Consider the following 12,034-nt stretch of genomic DNA (forward strand, 5'->3'; position numbering starts at 1 on the left):
AGTATCTAGTCATGTCCTTTGGTCTGACTAATGCCCCTGCTCATTTCATGTACCTGATGAATTCGGTGTTCATGCCTGAACTGGATAAGTTCGTGGTGGTGTTCATCGATGACATATTGGTGTATTCTGAAAATGCCCAAGACCATGAGAAACACCTTCGAATTGTACTCACTAGATTGCGAGAACACTAGCTTTATGCCAAGTTCAGCAAGTGTGAGTTTTGGCTGAAGAAAGTGCCTTTCCTAGGCCATATTTTATCTGAAGATGGTATTTCTGTTGATCCGTCAAAGGTGCAGGAGGTTCTAGACTGGAAGGCCCCGACTTTGGTGCATGAGGTTCGGAGTTTTCTCGATCTAGCTGGATATTATCGCCGCTTTATTCCAGACTTCTCCAAAATAGCCAAGCCTATGACCAAGCTACTGCAAAAAGATGTGAAGTTTATGTGGTCTCAGGAGTGTGAAGTCGCTTTCACCGCTTTACGTCACCTGCTAACCACTGCTCCTGTTTTGGCACAGCCTGACATTGAAAAGCCGTTCGATGTCTTTTGTGACGCATCTGGCACTGGCCTCGGTTGTGTACTTATGCAAGAAGGCCGAGTCATTGCCTATGCTTCCCGGCATCTGAGGAAACATGAAGCTAACTACCCGACTCATGATCTCGAGTTAGCAGCAGTTGTACACGCATTGAAACTCTGGAGGCATTATCTGTTGGGTAATCTATGTCACATTTATACTGAACATAAGAGCCTCAAATATATCTTTACTCAGCCCGAGTTAAACATGAGACAAAGGAGATGGTTGGAATTGATAAAGGACTATAATCTAGAAGTACACTATCATCCAGGCAAAGCCAATGTTGTGGCTGACGCTCTTAGCCGAAAGCAACATGTTGGACCTCTCCTTGAGGAAGGCTTCAATTTATTGCATCCTGTGGTCCTGCACAACATTGTAATTAGTTGCTCATTAGAAAGTCAAATTATAGAGCTCCAAAAGACTGACCCTGGTATCTTCCATATCAAAAGAAAAATGCAAGAGCAAAACACCAAGCATTTTAGGGTAGATGAGAAAGGTGTACTATGGTTTGACGAACGACTTGTCGTCCCCAAAGAACGTGACCTACGCAACAAAATCTTAGATGAAGCTCATTCTTCCAAGTTGTCCATCCATCCTGGTAGTAGCAAAATGTACCAAGACTTGAAACCTCGTTTCTGGTGGACCAAGATGAAGAAGGAGATAGCAGCTTATGTTGCTAGGTGTGATACCTGCTGCAGGGTAAAGGCAGTTCACCTCAAACCTGCAGGTTTATTACAACCTTTGTCGGTTCCGGGGTGGAAATGGGAAGAAATCAGCATGGATTTCATTGTTGGACTTCCCCCTACTCAAAAGGGACACAACTCTATTTGGGTTGTTGTTGATCGCTTGACCAAGTCAGCTCATTTTATTCCCGTACATTCTACCTACTGACCATCCGACTATGCTGAGTTGTACTTCTCTCAGATAGTTAAATTGCACGGAGTACCCCGCACTATTATTTCTGATAGAGGTCCTCAGTTCACTGCCCGCTTTTGGGAGCATTTGCATTCACTCCTTGGTACAAAATTGGTTCGCAGTTTAGCCTACCACCCCCAAACCTCTGGTCAGACTGAGCGTGTGAATCAAATCTTAGAGGATATGTTGAGGGCGTGTGTTATATCTTCCAAGGGCTCATGGGAAAAATGGCTACCCTTAGCTGAATTCTCCTACAATAATAGTTATCAAGAAAGTATTCAAATGGTCCCTTTCGAAGCTTTGTATGGCCGCAAGTGTAGAACTCCTCTGAACTGGGTCGAACCGGGTGAAAGGAGGTACTACGGAATTGACTTTGTCAAAGAAGCCAAAGAGTAAAGATGTCCAACGGGCCGGCCCGGCACGGGCCGGCACGGGCCCGTCCTAGGCACGACCTGAAAGGGCACGGTCCCGTATGGCCCGCGTGCCATAGGGTCGTGCCTCCACAGGCCATCGTGCCTGCCTGACGGCCCAGGCACGGCCCGTGGGCCAATTTTCGTGCGGGCCGGCCCGAAAGGCACGAGGCCCAATAGTCCTTCGGGCCGGCCCATGACCCGATATATGAAAAACACCAAATTTAATACAGAATTTAACAAAGTATAAATACATTACATTCAAGTCACATATATTAATACTTCACAGTTCACATAGCACAATATACTCTCAGATCATATTTTATTTGTCAAAAGTCACGAGTTTCACAAGTCATAGAACCTAATACTTCAAGTTTCATAAATTTCCTGATACCGTGCCGACACCGTGCCTGGTGTTAAAAGCGGGCCGTGCCGTGCCGCCCAGCGGGCCGAGGGGTCGGCCCAAGCACGGCCCGCAACGTGCTTCGGGCCGGCCTGGGCCCAGTTAGGATTGGGCCGTGCCTTGCTCGGGCCGGGCCAAATGACCGTGCTTTGGGTCGTGCCTTTGGCCCACGGGCTGCATGCTCAACTTTACCGAAGAGCAAGTCCTCACTATCCAGAAACACATGGAAGCCGCCCAAGCAAGACAGAAAAGCTATGCTGACCGAAGAAGAAGACCGGTCGAGTTCGAAGTAGGTGACTTTGTGTACCTAAAGGTATCGCCTATGAAGGGTGTGAATCGCTTTGGTGTAAAAAGAAAGCTTGCCCCTAGATATGTGGGTCCCTACCAAATCATCGAAAAGAGTGGCAAAGTAGCTTACAAGGTACAACTACCTCCTGAGATGAGAGCTATTTTCCCTGTATTCCATGTGTCTCAACTCAAGAAGTGTCTTCGTGTGCCCGAAGAAAGAGTGGAAACAAGAGATCTTAAGTTGCAGTCCGATCTACCCTATGAAGAGAAGCCGGTACAAGTTCTTGATGTCAAAGAAAGAGTTACTCGTGGGAGAGTAATTAACCTTTTCAGAGTTTTGTGGAACCGTCAAAATGAAAGAGATGCCACTTGGGAAAGGGAAGACTATTTACAAGTAACTTACCCCTCATTCTATGAAAAATGGTACGTCTTTCAAATCTCGTGATGAGATTTTTGTAAGGGGGAGGGCTGTAACACTCCTAGTGTTAGCTTGCATGTTAACCATGAGCATTGCATCAACATAAGCATCATCATGATCACTCATGAGCATCATACCATGATCACATATCATTTGCTACATATACTATGTGATTGAATTGCTATATGACTTGCTATTATTGTTTGTAATGGGTGACCAATGCATATAAGTGTACATTGTCTTCCCACATGCTTTAATCATGTTTAGAATAACATTTTGAACAAAGTTCATGTTGGAGGTTTTGGCCAAAAAAGCCCCTAAGTCATGGTTGGCCCTAGATTGACCTAATTGACCACCTAGACCTCTTTTCAAAGATGTTTTATGAAACTGGTGTTAGAGACCTTTCATGTAAATGACACCTAAAAGAAAGTTGTAGTAAAATTTATAAGCTACAAAAGTTATGTTTATGACTTTTTATGAAAAAGCTTGGAACATATTCAAATTTAGCTCACAAGCCAGAAATCAGTGCTGTTTCCACACTTAGCCGAATTTGGCTAAGTCTGGGATTTGACAGAGGGTTCTTGGGAGCCTTGTGGTTTGAAATCCAGGCCGAGTTAGACTTTGATCTTGTAAGCAAAACTGTAGATCTCATGTAGCTCTACCCAATGGAACAAATCTGAGCCAAAACCGTCGAGTGGATCAAGAGTAAAACCTTGTTGAACTTTGGGTTTCAGTCACTGTCGGCGACGACTGAATCGCGCGATTCAGTTTCGTCAGTCGCCGGCCGACCGACGCGTGGATGACCCGTGGCGGCCGTACGTCGACGGCGACCCCGCCTGTTAGCCCCAACGCCTTCACTTGGACGCCACCCTAAGCCTCGGCCGTCCTCATTTCGCCTCCCCAGCACTCTCTCTCTCCTCCTTTTCACCTCGGCGAGCTCCGCCGCGAAACAGCAGCCTCGCCGGAGCTTTCGTCGCCGTCTCCGGCCAAGCCAGCCCGCTAAAAGCTTCGCCCGAGCTTCCTCTACCTCGGCGTCACCTCCTTGGCCACTGTCGAGCACGGGTAAGGCGGCATTGCCGAGCTCCGAGCCGTTCTTCCTCGCCGGAGTTCCGCCCGAGCTCACCGGCGACGTGGCCAGGCCTCTCTGCTCCACCATTTCTCTCCATTCTTATTCCTAGAGCTTCCCCTCGACTCGCTGATGCTCGGCGTGAACCTCAACCGGGACGGCATCGGCTGTGCACGCCGGCGTATCGCCAGCAGCGCCGCCGAGACGCCATTCACGCCGGCGAGCCCCCTAGAGCTCGGTAGAGTTAGGGTTTTGCACCTCGGTAAGTCTGCCTTGGTGAGAGGGTTACGTTGGTGCCCTTGGTTTCTCGGAGACCTCGCCGTCGTCGAGTTTCGCCGGCGACGAGCTTCTCCCCTGTCTCTGTCTCTCTGTCGCGTGGGTCCCGTGTGTCAGCGGATCCCACCTGTCAGTCTCTCTCTCTCACACCCCTCTGGTCTCACACCTCCGAACAGGCATACTCCCTCCATACCCATAAAACAAATTAGTTTGGAAAAGATTTAGGTCAAATATTGGGAATATAAATCATGAATAACTTTTAAGTTGTTGAGTTTGAAAATATAAAAACCATATAAATAGATTTGTCTTGAAAAATAATTTCATAAAAATATATCTATACCGCTTTTTGATAAATATTTTTGGTGAAATAGCCATCTTCGTCCTTAAACTATCGCTGAAGGCTCAAATTGGTCCCTCAACTTTTAAAACATCCAATTTAGTCCCTAAACAATAGATTTTCGGTCAATCTTGTCTATTGTTGTTAACTAATTGCCACGTGTCCAGAAAGTCATGCCAAAAGTCATTCATGCCCCTTCCTCCATCTTTTATGAGTCACATTAGATGCATTCAAAGAGAAAAACTATGAACACGTTAGATGCATTCAAAGAAAAAACCATGAACACGTCAATCTCGTGCTTGTCTTCACGTTAGATTTTTCGTGCCAAAAGGCAGAGTAGCTCTCCTTAGAAAAAAAAACTATGAACACGTTAGATGAATGTAAAGAAAAAAAATATAGTTTCAAGCCAATGATATTAATGCCTTTGTATCACCCAATCATTTGTGTGTGAACACTTGTCTTTGTTATGTCAAAACATAAGACATATATGACAAACATTGTTAGAAATTTGTTTCTGCATGAGGCATCTATTGTGAGACCTGAGATAAGGAGAGGGAAAACAGGGAGGAAACGGTGGACAGGGACGCCGTGAAGACTGGGCAACTCGGAAAGGATGGGCGAGGGCAGTGATGACTTTTGGCATAACCTCCTAAACACGTGGCGATTAGTTAACGGCGATGGACGAGAAAAACCTGAAAATCGATTGTTTAAAAACTGGGCGTTTTGAAAGTTGAGTGACTAAATTGAGCCTCGGGTGATAGTTTAGGGACGAAGATGGCTATTTCACCAATATTTTTATAAAAACAAGAAGTCAAAGTTAGACATTGGAGAGCGTGTCATTGTCCAAAACGACTTGTTTTATGAGTATGGAGGGAATATATATGTTGTGATCTAAAGTCACATCGCGGGGCTGAACGCTCTACACGCTGCAAGAAGCACCAATCATGCTGGGCGTCTTGCTTATATTCAATCGGTTCTTTCTTCCATTCCCACCTACTATATGTCTACCATTATTCTCTCTAAAACTTTTATCAAAAAGATTATATCAGTTATGAGAAGGTTCTGGTGGGCCTGTGTGCAGCAAGATGATCCCTCTAACCCTGTTGCTTACAGGTCGTGGGATGATATCTGTCAATAAAAAAAATAGAGGTCTTAGTATCAGAGACCTCCACATTGTTAATAGAATTCTTGTTATTCACACTACCTATAACATTGCGAATTTTAAAGACCTCTTTCTTTCTGCTCTCTTATAATCTAAGTATTATCCTCACAATTCTTTCTGGAAGGCTGTCAATAACTCGACAAAATCTATCTTCTGGTCTTCACTTATGCAGGTCAAAAAGGATTTGACAGATAATGTTGAGTTTTTACTTAAAGGTTTCTCACAGAAGGTTTTTAATGAGACAACATGTGTAATGCAATTAACGAATGCAATGTACTCTTTTCTCTAGGAACCTTTTTTCCCATTGGATTTTTCGTTGGAGTTTTTAATGAGGTATGTGCATATCGCGATAATCGCCCGAGGAGAGTGTTGTAAAACATACAAACTTAATCCTAGAAGGAAAGGAGAAGGAGAAATTCTAATCCTAGTCTGTTTGTACGTGAGCTCTTACCAAAACTCTTAGAACTTGACATAGCTATATATGTGGGAGCTCTATGTTGTAATTACCAATATTCAGAGGAATAAAAAATAGTCTTCCTGTCTTGTGTCTATTTGTTCTCTATTTTCATCTACTGTGTTGGTCATGAGAGGCCAAGAGGGAAAGGTCCTAACACTGGCAACATGTTTTATAAAAATTTCAACCAAAGTCTCACAACAACACGTTGAGTTTTAAAACACCAATTTTAGCAAATTGGGAAAACGTAAAGTGGAGAAATTTTGGGGAGAAAAACCATTGATTTGAGGTGCTCGTGACTCGAGAGAGATTTGAACAAATTGAAGAGAGAACTACCTCTTCACATTTCTTAGCACTGATTTCCTTAAAGAAAATCCTAACCAGCAAAAAAACTACTATAAGAACGAATTTCCACGAAAGTAGCAGGAAATAGAAAAATTGGGAAGAAGATCACGATGAACTCAAAATTTTCAAAATAAACTCGATTAACGAACCATGAATTTATGTATACAACATGATAGATGTAGCCTCCTCCCATCATCCTCCCACCAAGAAACCAAAAAAACTTGAGCAAGGGGTGATTAACTGCCTATACCCTAGCCTTTCTCCTTTAAGAACTGGGCTAAACCTAGAGCAAATAATATTAGGACCACAAAATGACACCTCTAACACCATCCGATCTTATAGATATGGTGCCATGACTGATTACTAAATTATTCCTACTAACTAATAGTGAATACACATCCTTGAGGACAAAACTGTCCAAATCTTTCCTTGCGCATCTAATGGTCTCAGGCTCAGCATCTTCAGAACTTGTTGCGTCTCGACACAAGCTTCGATGCCGCCATTCTTTGGTTTTGAGGTTCAAATTGGCAAACCCATCACCCGCGGTTTTGGGGCAAAAACCGCTAAACCCATTAGAGTCATGTAACTACATCTTGTCCATGATGTCAGATGTGTGTCCCGATTGTCCTCAAATGACTGATTGTCATGTTCTTGTGTGCCCCCTTGACTTGGTTCAATTGTTTTCTTCACTTTGGTCAATATTGTCTCCGTCACTATCCTCGCATGTACACTTTCTTGTTGGCGTGCCCAAGTGCTAGCTATCCACAGCTCATCCTCCGGCCCTCGGTCTTTCGGTCCAAGACTTCGTGTCCATCCTTCATTGCTATCAGTCCACCATGCACGGACTCCTCGCTTGATCTTCCTTCATTGGCGTCGATTGCCATTGTCATGACACGCTGAGCACTAACACATTGACGACAAGAGACATGTTACGCACACTAACTCATAGGTCCGTTATTCCCACACACACTTAACTAAAACACAAAATATTTTCTTGATATCCCTCCTCCCTCACAATATAGGCTTATATCAACTATGTGTTCCCATGAAGACCATAAAGCAGTCATTAATTTTAGTGTGCCAACTTATAGAAATACGAGGAGTGCTATTCTATGCTTTCCATGGTGAACGTTTTACTGTTCTAGTTTTTTTTTTCTGTTCAATATATTGATGTGAATATTTTTATTTCCTTCCCGTTTTGACGCCTCTTTGTTTAAAGGGTTTGAATCCATGGATCTTCTATTTTCTAAAAATAGTACCTTAAGGTCACACGAGTAGGTTTGCCTGCGATGGACTATCCCTGTACCCGTACGTAATCTTGTCATAGGCGTATGAGTATAGGCCAGGATGTAACTTTTACTACAGGATAAGCCACATCAAGAGTGCAGGCCACACCAAAATTGCAGATCAATCAAAATTATAAAAAATCCTGTCGAATAAACCATGCATAATTTGGACCGTAATCACGTCGATGCTTTGTCTAATTGTCTCCTCTGTTTGGGGTCCACTCCAGCTCGGCGGCACCGGCACCTGCCTTGCACTTCCAGTTCCAGCTAGTCTCCCCTACCCGGCTACCCAGGTCCGCGCCCACAACTCCAAGCTGTATAAATACACCGTCTCGGCCGTCTCATACCGGCGAACCAAATCCAGCGTCCGCAGAAAACACACTCCCATCCCATAGTTTCCACTCCACTTCGATCCTATCCTCCCTCAACTACTCAACCAAGAACCTTTCCCCCCTTCCAAGTTACTCGAGGAATCCATGTGCGGCGGCGCAATCATCTTCGACTACATCCCGGCGGCGCGGCGCCGGCTGTCATCCGCCGCCGACTTCTGGCCTGGATCCGACGCCGACGCCGAGGACTCTCACGCCTCGCTCACCCCTGCCCCTGAGAGAGGTAAAAGCAGCTCTGTTTGTTTCTTGCGTCTTGCTGTGTTTCTGTCAATGACTGACTCAATGGTGTGCCGGCTGTTCCCGTGCATGCAGCGCCGCGCGCGAAGAAGGCGAAGCGTGGCCGCAAGAACCAGTACCGCGGCATCCGGCAGCGGCCGTGGGGCAAGTGGGCGGCGGAGATCCGCGACCCCGTGAAGGGCGTCCGCGTCTGGCTCGGCACCTACCCGACCGCCGAGGCCGCCGCGCGCGCGTACGACCGCGCCGCCAGGCGCATCAGGGGCGCCAAAGCCAAGGTCAACTTCCCCAACGACACCTCCTCCAGCGTCACCGCCGTGCCGACGACGGCCGCCGGAGCAGCAGCAGCACAGGCCCCGGCCGTTCTCCCGGCGCCCAAGGTGGAGGCGCAGGCGCAGGTGTCCGACGAGGTCAAGGAGCTGTCGGAGGAGCTGATGGCCTACGAGAACTACATGAACTTCCTCGGCATCCCCTACATGGAGGGCGGGAATGCAGCTGCAGGTGCCACCACCGCCGCCGCCGCCGCCACCGTCGCCGAAGAAGCGCAGGTGCCGGCGGCGCCAGCCGGGCTGTGGAGCTTCGAGGACTACTACTACCCGCCGTCACTGTCGCTCTTCACTGAATAATGAACGCGGTTTTTACCGTGCCTGTTTTGTTAACTCTTTTGTAAAAAGATTTTCCTGCTCGTCCTAGTCGCTGTAAATGTGACAGACTGAGCATCAATCGAGCTCCTCCTGTCTTGTGTTTTGTTGAACTCGATCCCATTGTTTCGTTTCTGTGACTGTACCCTGTGTTTCTGTAACTCGCAAGTTGAGGCAGGCATGTAATCAAGATTTGCAGTTTAACTCTGATCTTTGCTTCTCAGCAGCTCGCTGCAGAGGAATCTGTTTCATTTTGTACGTGATTGCAACGCGCTGTTGAGTGTTGGTCGATGCTTCTGATTCTCACTCGTTTGTTCCTTTGTAAATAGGCCTGACATTTTAGCTGCTCACCATTTGAAAGAAAAGTTTTTACCGTACTGATGAACTGGATACTCATATCCGTGCCGTTGTTCCTTGCATTCGCACAACAGAAAATGCGTGCCTTCCCAGCTTCAGGAAAAACCGGTCAAACAGCCGCAACATGCGTCTAGTAGTCTTCTCCGGACCGTAGGATGAGGATTCAACGGAAGACACGCCGCGTACAACTACAACGCGACCCCGGTGTCTCCGCGCCGCCGTTTCGCGGCCCGTTGTTTTGTGGTCGCGTAGTACTAGTTATCTCCAGGTAGCGGTCGTACACGGCGCTAACTAGAACAGGAACAGGGCCTGCACGTTTTGCTCGCGCGGGGAGTTCCTTGGAGTACAGGCCAAGGCGCGTCAGGCATTTTACCGTGGGCCGCCGGGGATTCGTGGGGAAGCCGCTGGTTTTTGGGCCGGCGAGGCACGCCGAAACCCACCTACTACCTCCGTGTCTGCCGGTAAGACCAAAGAACAAGAAGGGAAGGCCAACTTGGCATCTTCTGCTTCTGCACGCAATGACGCAACGCCGCACCTCTGGAGATAATTTGCAGTCCATAAAGCGATTTCCGATACTCCTACTGCTACGTAATTCACACACCCAAGGTTAAAAACTTGACCACATAATAACTACTTCTGAAATACTTAGTTAAATACAATAATAAAAATATAATTTATAGGTTTTATATAGTGGCCAGTACAAGTTGACCAATGGGTAGTCCAGGTAGGCACTGGACTACCCTGGATTTTGGCCCAAAATTTTTTTATTCCTTCTCGGCCCACAGAAACTTGGCCCAAGCCTTCCTTCGTTCATCCCGTCAGTGGAGTCGGGCGACTGCAAAGACATCGCACGAGCGCCGAGTCGGGTGCGGTCGCTTCCCGTCTCCGACGCGCGAGCGCGCGACCTGCTGAGGAGGAGCCGCCGCACCGCACCGCCGACGCCATCCCGCCCACACCCACGCCGGTCGCTAGGCGCTGGCCTCCGAATTCTGGCCTCCGGCCTCCCTCGCGCAGACACGGACTGCGCCTCCCTCCGGTCCGGTCCCTGACTTTCGGACTCCCTGTCTCCCTCGACCCTCGCCTCTCGCCCCACCGTCGCCCGTCGGCCTCCCTCGCCCTGCCAGACACCATCGGCGGTCGGCCGACACTGGACAAGTGGACTGCGCCTCCCTGCACCCTCCCTGGACAAGTGGCCGACACTGGTGAGTTGTTTTTTTCTCCCATATGTAGATCAGTAGATGGCTATGGCTTTCTGCCTTTCTAGTTTAGGGATTTGATTTTCTCCCAGATCTGTGAGACTGTGAGCCTAAGAATTGAATCAATTTATTAATATGTTTTAGGATGTTTAGGCATGAAGAAATCAAATATAGCAGTTTTTTCCAGAAACATAAGGAGAAAAAAATTGCAACTCACTGCTCCAGCTCCACCAATTCCAGTCATTGATGAAGAGTTGTCTATTCCTATTGTTGAAGATCCTCTAATTGTGAGTGTAGAAAGTGCTATTGTACATGTGGATGAAGGGACAGAAACACCTACAGCTACAAAATGGTACAAAAATTGATACTGTCATTGTGTCATTGTGAAGGTGTCAGAAAAGGATAGAGGTGATTACAAGACTAGGTTGACTTATTCACTTAGATGTTTGACGTTCCTTTTGAATCAGGGATTAGCTTTTCGTGGGCATGATGAAACTGAACAAAGTGTCAACAGAGGGAATTTTCTTGAACTCTTGAATTGGTTTGCAGGAAATAATGAAGAGGTGAACAAAGTGGTTCTGAAAAATGCCCCAGGTAATTGCACATTGACCTCCCCTCGCATACAAAAGCAAATTATTAGATGTTGCTCTGAGAAAACTACTAGATCCATACTTGAAGCACTTGGGGATGATTAGTATGCAATTCTAGCTGATGAATGTAGTGTATATCACATAAAGAACAACTAGCAGTTTGTTTGTGTTATATTGATAAACGTGGAAGTTATGGTAATGAGAAAGCGCAAATTAAAGTAGCCTTTTATATTTATCTAAGACCTTATCTTATATATAATCTATTTGTGCAAGTTTCAGACTAATTTATTTAAGCTTTGAACATTAAATTGTATTGTCGCAATTTGCTTATTCTATAGTCATTTTACCGATTTTTTCTTTAAATTTTATCGTGTTGCGCATGAAAAAAAAGTTTAGGACTACCTTGATTTCAATTTCTGAGTCCGCCACTGGATTCACCAACAAACACTTGTCAAATTAGGAATAGGAAAAGTCAACAGTGACATGTTTCTAGACGGTGCAATATCCGAGGTTGACATGCGGATGAGGTACTTCATCATCAACCCATAGATGTTTCTTTACAAAACTAAGGCCTTGTTTAGATGCACTCAAAAATCCAAAAGTTTACAAGATTTCACATCACATTGAATCTTTGGACGCATGCATAGAGCATTAAATATAGATAAAAAATAACTAATTACACAGTTTGCCTATAA

At 46.0% G+C, this 12,034-nt stretch overlaps 1 protein-coding gene across 1 annotated transcript; it reads left to right on the forward strand.

The window, feature by feature from the left end:
• LOC8060355 (ethylene-responsive transcription factor ERF071) lies at positions 8,268-9,438 on the forward strand. Its single transcript, XM_002455501.2, has 2 exons — positions 8,268-8,544; positions 8,634-9,438. The coding sequence occupies exons 1-2, from the start codon at positions 8,409-8,411 to the stop codon at positions 9,179-9,181; spliced, it is 684 nt and encodes a 227-aa protein (XP_002455546.1). The 5' UTR covers positions 8,268-8,408; the 3' UTR covers positions 9,182-9,438.

This window comes from Sorghum bicolor, chromosome 3, assembly GCF_000003195.3.
Source record: "Sorghum bicolor cultivar BTx623 chromosome 3, Sorghum_bicolor_NCBIv3, whole genome shotgun sequence".
Lineage (NCBI taxonomy): Eukaryota > Viridiplantae > Streptophyta > Magnoliopsida > Poales > Poaceae > Sorghum > Sorghum bicolor.

Excerpts from the sequence above, each read along its gene's own strand:
- LOC8060355 (XM_002455501.2), top strand. The coding sequence starts at position 8,409 with ATGTGCGGCGGCGCAATCATCTTCGACTACATCCCGGCGGCGCGGCGC. Across the intron at positions 8,545-8,633 it reads CACCCCTGCCCCTGAGAGAG|CGCCGCGCGCGAAGAAGGCG; the intron begins GTAAAAGCAGCT and ends CCGTGCATGCAG.